General features: G+C 26.4%; 4 protein-coding genes across 4 annotated transcripts; all 4 read right to left on the bottom strand.

Annotated features, from left to right (window-relative positions):
• Positions 1-476: 476 nt before the first annotated feature.
• Positions 477-1209, bottom strand: OCT59_012969 (uncharacterized protein; the record flags this gene model as incomplete). Its single annotated transcript, XM_025329287.2, has 4 exons — positions 477-675; positions 742-856; positions 979-1099; positions 1189-1209. 4 exons carry the CDS (start codon positions 1207-1209, stop codon positions 477-479), a joined length of 456 nt encoding a protein of 151 aa, XP_025173482.2.
• Positions 1210-5277: 4068 nt separating this feature from the next.
• On the bottom strand, positions 5278-6759 carry OCT59_012968 (uncharacterized protein; the record flags this gene model as incomplete). The annotated part of the gene is made up of 1 exon (XM_066140507.1): positions 5278-6759. One exon carries the CDS (start codon positions 6757-6759, stop codon positions 5278-5280), a length of 1482 nt encoding a protein of 493 aa, XP_066001386.1.
• A 2543-nt stretch (positions 6760-9302) lies between these two features.
• On the bottom strand, positions 9303-10820 carry OCT59_012967 (uncharacterized protein; the record flags this gene model as incomplete). The annotated part of the gene is made up of 1 exon (XM_066140506.1): positions 9303-10820. One exon carries the CDS (start codon positions 10818-10820, stop codon positions 9303-9305), a length of 1518 nt encoding a protein of 505 aa, XP_066001385.1.
• A 5490-nt stretch (positions 10821-16310) lies between these two features.
• Positions 16311-17858, bottom strand: OCT59_012966 (uncharacterized protein; the record flags this gene model as incomplete). The annotated part of the gene is made up of 1 exon (XM_066140505.1): positions 16311-17858. One exon carries the CDS (start codon positions 17856-17858, stop codon positions 16344-16346), a length of 1515 nt encoding a protein of 504 aa, XP_066001384.1. The 3' UTR covers positions 16311-16343.
• Between the last annotated feature and the right edge of the window lie 330 nt (positions 17859-18188).

Genomic DNA, 18188 nt, shown 5'->3' with positions numbered 1-18188 from the left:
AAAACAATTCTAAAAACAATTATAATTTTGCATATTATTAATATTTCAAAATTATGTAAATTACGCAATAACGATTATCTTTCTAGAACAAAGTAATTTAGTTCTATTAAAACTATAAGATCTCGGGTTGTTTCCAAGATATTATGCAAAATATTTGCATATACTAATGTTCTATAACGTTATTGGTTAAAGGCTTTAAAAGTATTGCATTGTAAAACATGTCTAGCGTGTAGGTTACACTTGAAAATCATTTTGCATAAATGTGTATCAGTGTATAATGATTCAAAAATAAACTTTATTTTTTTTTATCTATTATAAATGTTAATGAATCAATATTTTTGACTCGAATTCCCCATTAAAAAAAAAAAATAATTATAATAATAATAATGAGTGTTCTTTTAATCTAGATATAAGATAAATATTATTGTTATTATCTGAACGTGAAAATAAAATTACGTGAACAAAAAGTAAGAATATTAATTGATTTCTTTAATTTTTTCAAACGCAATTGTAAAATCTTCTTTAATATCATCGATGTGTTCATAGCCAATAGAGACGCGTAACATCTCTTTATTTACTCTTGCAGATAATTGTTCTTCGTCCGTTAATTGTTGATGTATCGTTGAAGCAGGATGTATCACGAGAGTTTTTGCGTCTCCCACATTTGCCAAATGACTAAAGAAATAATAATAATAATCAATTTTCATGTGAATAATAATTAAATTGGTTTAACCTCCTTACCTTGCAAGTTGTAAAGCTGAATCAATAAATGCGGCAACATCATAAGCCAAAATACATCCAAATCCATTCCGCATAAATTTTTTAGCATTTTCATGATAAGGATGTGATTCAAGTCCTGAATACGAAACCTATAAGATATCATCTCTTGATTCTAACCATTTTTCTAATTCTAAAGCATTTTCAGCTTGTTCAAAGCCTTATATTAATAAAAATGATCCAAATGGGTTTGACACCTACGTTGCACATATCCAGATGTATCCCAATAAATTAACCCATGATAATCAGAACTTGGATTAGTGAAAATTGAGAATCTTCCATTATTCCACGAGAATTTACCTCCATCACAATCACTATACCTCTATTGTTGTTCCATGACATCCAATCCCTAACGAATGAACATAAGATTAACGAACGGGACGCTTAATCAAGAGGTGATCATAAACCTACTGTGAACAATATCTGCACCATGTTCAATTGGCTTAACAAGATATCTACCAGGACCCCGAGCAATATATGTATAGGTAACAATATCGTTTGCTTAGTCACATGCTATTTTAGCCACAGTTAGAGGTTAGATTTGCGTAAAATTAATGATATTTTTTGCCAATGTCATATTTTTCATTTGCTTATTTTCACAGAATTTTTGAAAAGTCATATATTACAATTGCTTATTTTTTGAGTAAATTTGGTATTATTTAATAATGCATTATATAACATTCAACTATATAAGCGATGGTATTATACTAATATGCAAAAGTTAATAGGAGATGAAAAAAATTTTAAGACGGATATTTTAGCTAAGATGATATTACTATTGAAAAAAGTGAAATTGTAAATCATAAATGCGAGAAAATTTGATCAAATAATTTTTGTAAAATATAATATTATAAAGTCATATGGTTAGATTGCTTATTTTTGGGCAATTTGTGAAGTCACATGTTGAGTTTGCTTATTTATCTTAATAAAAACCTTGCGTAGAGCTATTATAAAAATTTTGACCTTTCTTGTTACCTATATATATATTGCTCGGGGTCCTTATCTACCTATATATAAAATCAATTAATTAGATTTTATAATATAATATAAATCAAACTAAAAAAATTCTCTTTCAGTTTACTTACCAGTACTAGAGGTATTATCAACGGTAACTGGTATTTTCACGCTTCAAAATCTGGAATATTAACAATATTAATTTCGGATACCCAAGATTCAAGATATATAGCTCTGGATCATCACCCTGTACGAATTTGACATTGGATTCCAATTACAACTTTTTCGAAATAATTAACACATATAATGTCACTTTAGTTTACGACAATAAATAATTACCTTAAATTGAATGTACTGTAAGTTCCCCGTATAAATGTAATATAATCATTGATATGGCAACGAATTGTGCAGCCCGATGACGTAAAATAGCGTTAGATCCACCTTCAAGCGCAGCCATTCTCTGTCCAGATATAGCTAACATTTTTTTTTTTGATAAAACAAAGGAGGGTCGGCATTTTACTTGTAAAAAAAAAATGTGAAATAAATGAATTCTTTTATCTATACATTTATTTACTTATCCATCCTTTTTAATAGAAAAAAAAATTGATTAATTATTTTTGATTTTTTATAAAAAAAATTCGTAAATCAAAATCAAATAAAAAATAAAAAATTTTTATAATGGAATACCTCGTGTAAACGTGATGACCGTGATGTCTGATAAGCGTAATAAGTGTTACATATTATTGGACTGTTCAATAATCAACTAATTACGTATTGATCATATGATCATTATTGTAAAAGATGTAAAAATGAAGTATGACTAATTTAACTTATTAAAATTCCGTAATGATATTATATTCAATATTAATTGGTTAATGATTTTGACGGACTGATATTTTTTGTCAGCTAAAATTTGTATATTTATACTTTTTAACTATTTTTTATATTTTTTTATTTTTGCAAGTCCGCAAGAGTTGATTACAAATATTATACTTTTTATTATGAAAAGCTTGTGCAACAAAAAAAAAAATTTCTTTCTTTTTTTTTACACATCCTCTTATTCTTCCCTCTTTCTCCCTCCTTTAGAGAAAGGTAACAAACTCTTTTTCATGCAAACAAATAATTTTATGTAAATAAATATTTTTTTTACAAATATCTAGGGTGTATCATTTAATCCAAGGTCAGGACAACAAATGTCGAACAAGCAAAAAAAAAAATTTTTTTAAAAAAACAAAATGGAGATTAAAGTCTAAAAAGGTGAGATATGTTAGATTAGACTAACCTACTCAAGTGAAAACAACCAATGGACCTGGTCGTTAAAAAGAACAAGTGGATGCAATGATAAGGGGAGTTATGGCAACCCTATTGAACTGGCAGGTCTGTAATGGATACTGCCTCACGTTTATTTTAATAATATCTAGGAGAGAAGTTAGTTGTATGAAGCAATAACCTATTGCTGTGTTGTTGGATCACTTGATGAATCATGTGACTAGGTGCCGCTGTAACGCTTACTAACCTAATTTGTTTTTTTTAGCCTAATAAAAAATGGTAAAAACAGGTACATCAAAAATTTAAAGCAGAAACCAAATATAACTATCTGGATATACCATCTAATACATTAGAGATAGCGATTCTTTTATTTCAAAAAATATTAATTTCTTATTTCAAAAATTTTAGAAATAAGAAAATATAAATATTTGGTCAGTACATTTATATAAGTAAATGTACTAGTATCTATAATCTGGCTCAATAAAAAATCTATCTCAATAAAAAATTTTTTTTTTATTTAATTTCTTGTGTAAAAAATTTTGTTTTGAAAGAGTTTTAAAAACTTTTATTATTGGAAAGGACGACTATAAAGAAAAAAAATTTTCACATTAAATCACATGATCAGACTACTAGTTAAATGAAATTAAGGTGAAAGGAGGAGTTAAGATAGTATTAGATTTATTACCATAGTTAACACTATATCGTTACACTTGTGCGAAAGCGAATAAAAAGTGACACTAATCTTATTCTATAATTTGTAGCAGTCTAATTATCGAAATTAAGTTGATATGATATATGGCAATGGTAATATAGTACTTCTTATACTACTTAACGACGAAGATTGACAAAAAGTTTATCGAAGCACAAAATCTTTGATCGATGGACGCTCTTTAAAATCATTAAAATCACTAAAAAATTTTAACACTACCAAATATCCATGTCGTGGAAAATTTTCGATAACATATCCATTGAATTCTAATAACGTAAATAAATGAATAAATAAACAATTAAATATAAATAATTCCCATTCTTTTGGACATTTTTCAGTTGTGGATAATAATGACTCTTGAGCTTGATTTGAAAATACATACAAGAAAAAAGATGAATCACGATAAAAGCGCTATTCCTTTAATTTCACACGTAAAAAAATAAAATTTTTGAACAAATACTATTTATAATCAAGTCATCGATGAACTATATTTCAATTGCAGTAATGATAATATTGATAATATTCCAAAGTCCCATTCATAGACCCTTTTTCATTCCCGCATAGATTTAGTAAAACGCTGGTTCCACATTAGATTTCTTCTAATCCTGAACATATAGTATAAATTTTATATTATAGATAAAACAAAACAAGGGTTTCAGTTTATTCTTACCTTTTGATTCACAGATATATATGTTTTGGTTTTTGTGCACTTGCGATATCGCGCATAGGTCTGTCAGATCAGATGAAATTTGAATTCACAATCTATCAGACCAACGTTCAGTTTTGACCGATAACTTAATATTTAATTTTCTAAACCTTTTTTTTCTAGTTTTTGGATCAATTAAGCTCCCAGAATTTAATCTTCCATTACATCATATTATTGTTACGAAGGGGTCGAATCGGGTCGGGTTTTGAGGTGTATTCGAACTCGACCCGAGCGTAAAAGTAATGACCCGGATTCGACTTGACCCAATTATAGTCTGACTCAGATAACCCGGGTTCGGCCCGTCAAGTTGTATTTACAGTAATATAAAAAAATTTAAATTTTTAGTTAAAAATATAATAAAAAGCATCGGGTCGCCGGGCTAAGGGTCAATAACCCGGGTTTGACCCGATCCTTTCGGAACACTCATTTTTTATTTATTTTATTTATAAAGCAAGACATAAAAAGAAGCAAACAAGGATTCTTTTAATATTACGTAAATTCTTGCGGTACAACTTTGGTATTTTATTTTTTTTAAAAACATTCTTTTAAAAAAATATCCATAATGCTCCCTCATTCGCATTATGACAACTATGATGTTTGACTACTGGAATAACATGAAAAAGAGATTTTCCGTTATTTATAATTAATTCAGATTTTATATACGGTATTTAAATTATCAAATGTCACAAATGTCAGCAAATGTAAAAGTCAAAATATTAGAAAATAATTTATTATTAATCAGATCTGATATCCACGAAACGTTGATAGAATAACTAGTATTATAATCTTAGAAAAAACATTTACTGCAAATTTTTACAAATAATATTTTGAATTCTTGTTACACATTTTATCTTACAACTCATTAAATACGATAATTAATTGAACCATATTCAAAATCTTTGACTACCCCATTACTTTTATATTTATTGATTAATTCCGTATAATCCTCTCTCATGTAAATAGGATCAATAGTAAATAGAGAAAGTGCACGTCTACCTCTCCAATTTTCCAAGAATTCTTCCAACATTTCCAAAGAAAATTTGAATTCACTACCAAATCTAATTTCTTTAAAATTAGTTGGTGCCGATCTAATTAATATTTTTAATAGTTCTTTCCCGTATTTTAAGCTGTCTTCGTAAGTATCCTCATAATTATCGAATATAACTATTAATAATGACTTTAAATTTTTACATCTTTTTAGTAATGTTTCGAGTTCAGTGAAATTCTCCTTTGTAGACGAAATTAAAATTGACAAATATTCTAATGAAGGACAATTTTCATAAACTTTACGAATAAAATTGAGAGAATTTTCATTATCAAGTTCAAAATCGATAATGTTATAAGGTTTAAGTAAAATTTTTTTAAGATGCCCTCCACTATTTTCAATTATATTAGAAACTGTATTTAACTTATTATATTCTATATTAAGGATTTCAAGTTCGGGATAAACCTGCATTTTAAATTTCTCTAATTGTTCTTCATTAAGAAGAAGATAATCATCAATTATTAATATCTTTAGTTTATAAAATTTTGGAAGTATCTCTAACAATAATATGTGTTCATAATTTTCCACATATTGGAACAATAATCTTAGATAATTGAGGCTTTCTGCTTTCTTTTCCAGAGCAAGAAGAATTTGTTCGTATGGATCATCATCATTTGTAAAAAATTCATCATAAAAATCATCTCTCCACTCAAAATGCTTTAAGTTCTTCTGAACTTCAATTAATTTAACAATCCCATTATTAAGTTTTGTGTCCATATTAATAATGACGAGTTTCTGTATACGTTGACAGAAATGTGATAATCCATAAAAGTATGCAGAATCTATAGATGAATCACATTCTAATTTACAAAGTGATTCAAGACAATTCTTAGCTTCTGGAAAGTAAAATATTTGATGTTTAATTGATTTCATATTCAAATATTTCAACTCTGGACATTTTTTCATAAAGAAATAATAAAATTCTTGTTGTATAATAAATTGGTTATAAGCTAAAGTTGATCCAATAAAAATTATACTATTTATAGTATTTACTTTGATACTTCTGCAGAAGGATAAATAATCAAACAGAGTGGATTTAACTAAAACTGAAGACGATTGGATACTTTCTTCTGTTATAAATTTTTTAATATTATCAAAAAAATAGCTGGTAATAATAATAAACAAATAGCTTTTATTTCTGTAATTGATACCACTATAAGACCAAGGGTCCCTCCATAAAACTGGGACAGCTGTTTCACACCAAAATCTATTAACCATTAAACACGAAAAAAGGGATTTTGAGTCATCCTGTAATTCTTCAAATATTAAGAAAAGAATGTCTTTGCTGAGTTTGAACATTTTTTATCCAAAAAACAAAAAAAAAAGAAAAGTGATTTATTTATGTACATCGGAATCAACTCCGGCAAATTTTCCCAATTGGATTATTCTGTGCGACCATAAACTTTGATACAATAATAATGTTTCACAACAGCGAAAATAGATAGATAAATGACGCCCAATTTAAACTATATTGGCAAAAATTTCTAGTACGACAGAGACCATTTACAAATAAAGTCAGAACTTGATACACCGAATCCTCCATTAGGTTCGTTCATATATTAAATTTTCGATAGAATAAAATTTTTTTTTGTAATGAGTTTATAATTAATCCAGCTTTTCATACCAAATTATAAAATGAGTGTATACGTGAAATCAAAATTATGCATGTGCACAGAATTTTTACTGCGCCTGCAAGTCACGTGCTAATATTATATTAAACCACACAATAAACCAATATACCTTTAATTTTGGCCCGCCTTCCTGATGATCAATAGTCTGAGATTATTGAGATTTATCCATATTTTATTCCGGATCCGTATCTTAACCCAAATCGTCCAGATGATTAAAACCATAGTTCACGTTTGTTCAACTATTTTGTGCCACCATGAATTTCATAATTCTGACCAGAATTATAAACTATGCCAGAGTTACAACGTTAAAATCCAAATTTTTATTGATTACATTATGATTCATTTAAAAATAACCATTCTTTTAATAAGGGTAATGACATATATTAGCCAATATTTTAGGGGTGGGGACCGTGGGGTTAAGTAAAGTCTTACGTATCACAAAATTAAACATTTTTATTGGTTAAAACTAGTTTTATAGTATGTATAGTTGAATATTATTGGCTAAAAAAGATCTTACCTGGGGTGGGGTAAGGCCCCTTATGAAACTAATATTAGCTAATATATGTCACTGCCCTGGCTAATGATATAAAGGGAATAAAGAAAATAATAAAATATGACATTTTCTCAGATTACGCCCAAAAACAAATTATTTGAGTACAATAACTAATATAATATTCTTAGGGCACATTAGCATAGCGGACATGCTTTATATCACTTTGCCGATCATTTGCCGATCACATTTTTCTTATTATTAAAAACAATTAAAAATTTTAAAAAAGTATCTAGCAAAGTAAATTCCTAACAAAATAAATCAAAAGTGTGGCACCTTAATTGTTACATAACTTAATTACATAATTTTAATATAATTCTTTAATTTTTGCATACTATATTATTAATATGTGATAATTTGAAATTTCAGCTGATCACCGGACAAAAATTGATGGCCAGAGCTGAATATGCAAGGCCGAAACTTAAAACTTTGCATAAACATTCCTTTTATCATATATAATTTACAAAAAAAATAATACAGGGTTTTGGCCTATAATACAGGTTTTTTTCTTATAGAGAATTTAGCTAATTATTTGTTATTAATGGACTTTTAATAAAAGAACAAAATCTTTTTGTTTAGATCTTGAAAATACAAGGGTAAATTATTTATTTTGACATGTATTAAGTAAAATTTTTCCCTGTTATCTGTTGATAAATAACGGACGGCACTTTTATTATGTGATAAGATCACACAAATGATCAACAAATGATCAACAAAATTGTGATAAAATAGGGATGTCCGCTATGCTGGGCACATTCTTCTATTCACCGTTTAGAATTTCAGTTGCTATTTCAATAATACAATATGATAACTCATATTGAATAATATTATATTTTGTTGAAGTTTAATTTTTGAAACATATTAAAAATTATTTCTTAACCCATATTATATTTTAGTGAGATCTTAAAACTGTTGATAATTGATTTATTATATAAAGTTAAAAATTATTATTTAATTATTAACAAACATGCAAGTAAATGGACTTAATGAAAAAGTATTGAGATTTAAATCTAGAAAAAAGACCAACTGCTGTTGAAGTGGAAGAATTGATTTTACTAGTATTTAATTATTCATATTGTTATTTGATGGAGATGAAGCAATTTTATGGATAAGAAGAGTATAGAAGAGCAAATCTTTTATCTACTGAAATAACCAGTTAACGCTTATTATACATCTCGATTACTGGACTTTACAAGGTATAATTATATTCATTTAAATTTCGTTTTTTTTCTGTCATAAATTTATTAAAATTTGTTTTTTTTTTGTAAGAATGAAAGTGATTAATAAAAATAAATCCCTTTTTTAATAATAGTATTTGGTATGTAATCTTTGTTTAACACTGATTATATAGTAAATATATGTAGATATTTTTTTTTACATTGATATGGAAATATTATTAAAATTTAATATTCTATATATTTCTATACTTAATCAAATAGTAAACACAAGGAATTATACATGAAAAATAAACCTAATATTCTATCATTATTTAAGCCTAAATTGAGTATTATTAAGCGGTAAAATAAACTTTAATGCAAAAAATTAGTTAAAACGAAAGTAGAACTGATACATGGTATATTAAAAATACATAGAGTAGAAATTTCTTCGATTAATTCTAAAAATGTAAAAGCCCAAAAAAATATTTAGAATAAATTTATTAATTAATCAAGATCATCTATACAATAATCAAATCTATAGTATTTATTACTCAAATATTTAAAATCTTTGATTACTTTATCAATTTTATATTTATTAATCAGTTTTGTATAATCCCCGCTTATGTAAATAGGATCAATAGTAAATAGAGAAAGTTCACTTCTTCCTCTCCAATTTTCTAAGAATTCTTCCAACATTTCTAAAGAAAATTTGAATTCACTACCAAATCTAATTTCTTTAAAATTAGTTGGTGCCGATCTAACTAATATTTTTAATAATTCTCCTCCATCTTTTAAATCGTCTTCGTAATTATCATCATAATTATCTAATATAACTAATAATGACTTTAAATTTTGACATCTTTTTAATAATTTTTCAAATTCAGAGAAAATCTCCTTTGTTGGTGAAATTAAAATTGACAAGTATTCAATTAAAGGACAATTTTCGTTAACTTTACGAATAAAATTGAGATAATTTTCATTAAAGTTATCGTCACCAAGTTCAAAGTCGGTAATGTTATAAGGTTTGAACAAAATTTTTTTGAGACGCCCTCCACTATTTTCAATTATACTAGTAACTGTATTTAATCTATTATATTCTATACTAAGGATTTCAAGTTCGGGATAAACCTGCATTTTAAATTTCTCTAATTGTTCTTCATTAAGAAGAAGATAGTCCTCAATTATTAATATCTTTAGTTTATAAAATTTTGGAAGTATCTCTAACAATAATGTGTGTTCATAATTTTCCACATAGTGGAACGATAATCTTAGATAATTGAGGCTTTCTGCTTTCTTTTCCAGAGCAAGAAGAATTTGTTCGTATGGATCATCATCATTTGTAAAAAATTCATCATAAAAATCATCTCTCCACCCAAAACGCTTTAAACTCTTCTGAACTTCAATTAATTTAACAATCCCATTATTAAGTTTTGTGTTTATATTAATAATGACGAGTTTCTGTATACGTTGACAGAAACGTGATAATCCATAAAAGTATGTAGAATCAATAGATGTATCACATTCTAATTCACAAAGTGATTCAAGACAATTCTTAGCTTCTGGAAAGTAAAATATTTGATGTTTAATTGATTTCATATTCAAATATTTCAACTCTGGACATTTTTTCATAAAGAAATAATAAAATTCTTGTTGTATAATAAATTGGTTATAAGCTAAAGTTGATCCAATAAAAATTATACAATTTATAGTATTTACGCTGATACTTCTGCAGAAGGATAAATAATCAAACAGGGTGAATTTAACTAAAACTGTAGACGATTGGATACTTTCTTCTGTTATAAATTTTTTAATATTATTAAAAAAATAGCTGGTAATAATAACAAACAAATAGCTTTTATTTCTGTAATTGATACCACTATAAGACCAAGGGTCCCTCCATAAAACTTGGACAGCTGTTTCACACCAAAATCTATTAACCATTAAACATGAAAAAAGGGATTTTGAATCATCTTGTAATTCTTCAAATATTAAGAAAAGAATGTCTTTGCTGAGTTTGAACATTTTTTATCCGAAAACAAAAAAAAAACGAAAAGTGATTTATTTATGTACATCGGAATCAACTCCGGCAAATTTCCCAATTGGATTATTCTGTGCGACCATAAACTTTGATACAATAATAATGTTTCACAACAGCGAAAATAGATAAATAAATGAACCCAATTTAAACTATATTGGCATTTATAAAAGCAAAAATTTCATAAGGCTTTTTAATGAACCTAGTACGACCGAGACCATTTACAAATAGGTAAGACGAATACCAGTGGTGTAGGGTCGACCACCTGTGTAGTGTATGGTGATATTTAGCAGTGTGTAACAGTGTGTAAAATAAGGGTGTGAACCATACACAAGTGATGAATAGCATTTCGGCCACTCCAAATCACGTGTTTGGCCAGTCGTGTTATTTATCACCCGTGTAAACTGTCACATAGGGGACCACACTACATATCTACACTACTCATCTCCGTAGCACTCTTTACAAATATCGTCAGAACTTGATATACCATATCCTCCATTAGATTCGTTCATTATATTAAATTTTCGATAGAATAAAACCTTTTATTGTAATGAATTTATAATTAATCCAGTTTTTTTTTCATACGAAATTCTGTATCAAAGTTATGCATAAAAAATATATAAAACTGCATAATTTAATGCGCAGAAATTTTTACTGCGCCTGCAAGTCACGTGCCAATGGTAGAAATTTAACTACCCACCAAAAAATTTCGGTAACGTGACTTGACGAGTTTTATTGGTCAGATTTATTTTGTACAACATTATCTTAGAAAAATTTTCGCAACTTTTTTCAAGAAAAAAAATAAAGTGAGTGAACATTTATCTTAAAAATACTTGCAGATTTTATAAAAAAAAAATGTAAAGAAATGTAGAAACGTTTAATTTAATTATTTCTTATCAGTTATCGTCCTTTTCACTTTATAAAATTTATTGTTGGTTTTTTTTTAAGATAAGTGAATAAATTATTTATTATTTTAGAAATTTAACAATAAATCTTCGTGTTATTTATATAATTTAATAATAGTAATAAAAAGATAATTTTTATAATGTATTAAAAGTCTTATTCTTATTCAAAACTTAATAGTTCACCTTTATACTCCAAGGTTGTAAATAAATTTTATAAATTTTGTATTTAATCACAACAAAATAAAATACAATAAGTTTAAGAAAATAGAATAGAATAAACTATAATAAAAAGAATAATATATATTTCAAGGTGAATTACTGGAAAAAACACGCAAATACAAAATAGTTGGGGTGAGAACTGAGAAGTAAGAACTATGAGAAATATTACTTCTATTATTTTTAGATTAGTAGTACACAGTGAATTAGTGAAATTCGATTAACTGGATCTTCGATAAACCGAATTTGGCCCTAAACTGGACTTTTTTGCTGGAACCAAATCACGTATATTAAAATAATTTCGATATACCAAAGTTTACTAGTAAAAGCTTGATATTTGATATAACGGATCAATTTTCTAACCAGCTATAGTAAAAATAATTCGATAAACCAGATCATGTGATCATTACCCAATAAAATTTAAGTAACGTGATGCGGTAAATCTTAATTTTGGCCAGAATTATAAAAATCTTAATTCCGGCCGAAGTTATATATTACTTATATATTCAATTAAAAATATTTTGTATTCATTTTCAACTTAAAACTAAGATGAAAAATTAAAATATAGTGTATATTAATTTTATTAGCATGAATTCTTTAAAAAAATTCAGTATAATAGATTTCCAATATATCAAAATTTTTTCGCTATAACAGATATCCCGATAAACCTAGGGATGGGGTCAGTTCAATTACATAATTTTGAGCAGTTTTTGTGGTTTTTGGAACTGATCAAAATCTCGTGGGTTTTGAACTTATACGAGCCAAAAATCTTATTGGGAATAGAGAAACACTAATATTTTTACAATAAATAAAAAAAAAAGAAAATTTTATGTCAAAAACAATTTTTAATAGCTTTTAAAAATTGAACTGAACCAGTTCCGAACTGGTTCTAAAAACTGGTTCAACATCAAAATTATGATGATCATGAACCAACTATTGAATGTTAACCAATCAAAAATTTTTTAATTCATAATCAACATATGTTCAACTTGTGTCTTTAATTTGACACATGTAGCTCATATTTTTCTTAATGCGAACTGACGTGAAACCGATGGTAAACTAAAATGGAACTGAACGAGCCATTCCCATCCCTAGATAAACTGGATATTTTTAGTGGAACTGATAGATCTGGGTTATCAAATTTCACTGTGTACAAAGTCACGTTACTACTGAAAATTTTTTGGTGGTGTTCTTGAGGTTGTGTAGAAATTCTCTCTCCCATCAATAGTCTGATGATTAAAACCATAGTTCACGTTACTTCAACTATTTTGTGCCACCATGAATTTCGTAATTCTGAACAGTATTATAAAATAGGCCATTAAAATTCAAACTTTATTGACTACACTATGATTCACTTAAAAATAACCATAATACAAAATTAAACATTATTATTGGTTAAGGCTAGTATTATATGTAAGAGTGAATCTTTTATCTACTGAAATAACCAGTTAATGCTTATTATACATCTCGATTACTGGACTAGAGCTCCGAACAGGTCAGCCAAATTTAGGAAACCTGACCTGACCTGACCTGAAATTCAGGTCAGGTATGAAGATTGACCTGACCTGATTGACCTGTTGACCTGAAACTATTGATTCTACTATATAATAAAAGTGAGTTGCAGTATTGCGATTCACTTTTTTATATTGATTTTATATAATAAAAGTGAGTTGCAGTATTGCGATTCACTTTTTTATATAGATTCTATATAAAAAAAGTGAGTTGCGGTATTGCGATTCACTTTTTTATATTGATTTTATATAATAAAAGTGAGTTGCGATATTTCGAGAAAAACGTTGCGAAAACGTTTTTTCATAATATTATATTAAAAAAATGTTTCGTAACGTTTTTTTTTTTATATTTCAATAATAACATTGCGAAAACATTTTTTTCATAATGTTATATTAAAAAAAACGTTTTGCAATATTTTTTTTCAATATTTTAATAAAAAACGTTGCAAAAACGTTTTTTTTCATAATATTATATTAAAAAAAAAAGTTTTGTACCGTTTTTTTTCAATACTTTAATAAAAATAGTCCTGAAATTTTCAGGTTTCAGGTCAGGTCAGGTCAAACAGACAACCTGATATAACCTGACCTGACCTGACCTGAAAAAAAATTTCAGGTCAGGTTTATCAATTAACCTGACCTGACCTGACCCATTCGGAGCTCTATACTGGACTTTACAAGGTATGATTATATTCATTTAAATTTTGTTTTTTTCTGTCATAAATTTATTAAAATTTGTTTTTTTTGTAGTATATCAATCAAGAATGAAAGTGATTAATAAAACTAAATCCCTTTTTTTTTAATAATAGTATTTGGTATGTAATCTTTGTTTAACACTGATTATATAGTAAATATATGTAGACATTTTTTTTACATTGATTTAAAATATAAATTTATATTATTATTAAAATTTAATATTCTATATATTTATATACTTAATCAAATAGTAAACACAGGGAATTATACATGAGAAATTATTTGATTCTCAATTAAGGTGATCATATTTGTATATTTTATTTTAGTAGATAATAAAGAAATCTTCACACTACCTAGAGTTCTTTACAAATTTGATGTAATAATATCAATTGTCTGAAATCAGAACTCAATAATATTATTTTCGCATCACACACCTTTACTTTTTGATCTTCCTTAATCTTAATTACGAGTACAATTATTGAAGCTTCTAGTAACTGATCAACAAAGTTAATATTAACACTTGCTGATTAAAATCTTTTTATCTTATCGAATCTAAGTTATATTTCAACTGAAAATCATGTTCATATGTGTATATATATTATAAACATTACATAATTTATTAAACAGGTACAGATCGTTTGACCTCTTTTCCAAAATCCAAATTTCAGTTACATGCTTTAAAACTATTCATCAAGCTATTTGAATTAAATTTATATGGGATTCTAATCCTTTCATTTATTCATAATACTTAAAATATAAGAGAAATTATAAATTTAAAGAATAACTTACAATATTCATTTACTTAAATTTAAAAGTTTACATACTACAATTAAATTCAGTTTTAATACAATCACCTAATACAGTAATAAATAAGTATGAATTTAAAGTGCTGATTTATTCATATCTTTTTCATAATAATATTGCCATTCATCGAATGGTTAGAGTAGTAGTGTTTGGATTAATAACGTAAAATTAAATAAGTATTTTTGGTGTAATATAAGTATATAGCATATAATTAAATTATTTATATTGAATTTTTTGTAAAATCAAAGTTTTCATATGGATAAAAATTATTAGCTATTTCATAAAAAAAGTTTATGTTGTTAATAATAATTATTAAGTATTCATACCTATCATATACATTATTCTTTACCCATTTCCTTTCTTTGTCAAGAAATTAATCAACTGTATTTATCAAAGCTATGAAAACAGGATTTAATGCAAGTTCTACTAAAACGTGAAAGACCAATCATTAAGTAAATTATGTCAACCTCTTTCACTTAACATTATTTGCACATAAAACATCATTAAATTTTTTATAACTTTAGCACCAACTTCATCTGATATTCAATGATATTCTGATCAATTTAAAAATAAGAAACTCAATGATTATTGCAAGTTGTCAAGACAGATTTAACGTTTTTTTTACAAGTTACATATTATTAATTAATAGTAACAGTTTAATCCTAAAAGAAAAAAAGTTCAATTCGATCTGATACATCAAAAGTTATCTTGATAATGGAGAAATAGATGAGGTTAACTGAAGATAGAAGCGCGTGCATTGATTAAAAAATTATTAAACGTTTTCTGCTAAATTTAAATTAATTCTACTAAAAATAACAAGTGTTGAGAAAATACCCTTTCTCCTCCAAGTTTTTCATTAAATGTCTTTTTTGGAGAAAATTCTCTATAATTGTTTCATTTCAGGCCGTTAGTATCACTAATGTAAATCAAAGACGAGCTCTTTTAGATGTGTAACTTTTTTTTCTAAGATACTTCAAAAAAAAACAACTAGTCAACATGGAAAAAATAGTTAATCACATGCGAATTATTTAAGTACAAAACATCGCAAAGATATCTAAAAACATGACATTACATGACAAATGCTGAAACGTTTCATAATAAATATCAAAAACTCAAATCAAATATTTGGGTATCATCCATTTGGTTGGAGTGAAAATTATAGTCTAGAACAATGATAAGTTAGTTTATCAAAAGCCTAAATTGAGTATAGTTTATATTTATTAGGCGGTCAAATAAACTTTAATGCAAAAAAATTAGTTAAAACGAAAGTAGAACTCATACATGGTATATTAAAAACACATGGAGTAGAAATTTCTTACTTTGCTTACAATTAATTCTAAAAATGTAAAAGCCCAAAAAAATATTTAGAATAATTTATTAATTAATCAAGATCATCTATACAATAATTAAATCTATAGTATTCATTACTCAAATATTTAAAATCTTTGATTACTTTATCAATTTTATATTTATTAATCAGTTTTGTATAATCCCCGCTTATGTAAATAGGATCAATAGTAAATAAAGAAAGTTCACTTCTTCCTCTCCAATTTTCTAAGAATTCTTCCAACATTTCTAAAGAAAATTTGAATTCATTACCAAATCTAATTTCTTTAAAATTAGTTGGTGCCGATCTAACTAATATTTTTAATAATTCTCCTCCATCTTTTAAATCGTCTTCGTAATTATCATCATAATTATCTAATATAACTAATAATGACTTTAAATTTTGACATCTTTTTAATAATTTTTCAAATTCAGAGAAAATCTCCTTTGTTGGTGAAATTAAAATTGACAAATATTCAATTGAAGGACAATTTTCATAAACTTTACGAATAAAATTGAGAGAATTTTCATTAAAGTTATCGTCACCAAATTCAAAGTCGATAATGTTATAAGGTTTGAACAAAATTTTTTTGAGACGCCCTCCACTATTTTCAATTATACTAGAAACTGTATTTAATCTATTATACTCTATATTAAGGATTTCAAGTTCGGGATAAACCTGCTTTTTCAATTTTTCTAATTGTTCTTTATTAAGAAAAAGATGTTCACCAATTATTAATACCTTTAGTTTATAGAATTTTAGAAGTATCTCTAACAATAATGTATAATCATGATCATCTACATAATAGAAATATATCCTTAAATAATTGAGACTTTCTGCTTTCTTTTCTAGAGCAAGGAAACTTTCTTTATAAAGATATTCTGTATGAAAATCATAGTCAAAATCATCTTTCCATTCAAAATGCTTCAAGTTCTTCTGGACTTCAATTAATTTAACAATCCCATGATTAGGGTTTGAGTCTATATTAATAATGACGAGTTTCTGTATACGTTGACAGAATTGGGATAATCCATAAAAGTATGAAGAATCAATAGATGTATCACATTTTAATTCACAAATTGACTCAAGACAAGTCTTATCTTCTGGAAAGTAAAATATTTGATGTTCAATTGATGTCATATCTAAATATTTCAACTCTTGACATTTGTTCATAAAGAAATAATAAAATTCTTGTTGTATAATAAATTGATTATAAGCTAAGGATGATCCAATAGAAATTATATTATATATAATACTTATGTTAATACTTCTGCAGAAGGATAAATAATCAAACAGGATAGGTTTAACTATAACTGAAGGAGATTGGATTCTTTCCTCTGTTATGAAATTTTTAATATTATCAAAAAAATAGCTAGTAATAATGATAAATAAATAGTAGCTTTTATTTCCATAAATGATACCACTATAAGACCAAGGGTCCCTCCATAAAACTGGAACAGCTGTTTCACACCAAAGTCTACTAACCATTAGACATGAAAAGAGGGATTTTGAATCATCTTGTAATTCTTCAAATATCAAAAAAAGAATGTCTTTATTGAGATTGGGCATTTTATTAAAAAAAAACAAAAGAGAGGCTTAAAATAATCTTTTGAAAGTGAAATATTTTTTAGAAATATTATGACTATTATTAATAAAATAATTTCGAAGTAGAGATATAAGTAAAATGGGAATTTCATTTATGTAATAAAATACCGGAATCGAGCTCCGGAAAATTTTCCAAATTAGATTATTCTGTGCGACCGTAAGCTTTGATACAATAGTGTTTCACAACAACGAAAATAAATAATATGAATACTAAAAAGGGAAGTCTAAATCGATGGAAGATCGGCATTCTAAAGAGAATTGTCAAAAACAAAATTTTATACATATATATACGTA

The sequence above is a fragment of the Rhizophagus irregularis genome, chromosome 20, assembly GCF_026210795.1.
Source record: "Rhizophagus irregularis chromosome 20, complete sequence".
In the NCBI taxonomy this organism is placed as follows: domain Eukaryota; kingdom Fungi; phylum Glomeromycota; class Glomeromycetes; order Glomerales; family Glomeraceae; genus Rhizophagus; species Rhizophagus irregularis.
This window is presented reverse-complemented; position numbering and strand designations above follow the sequence as displayed.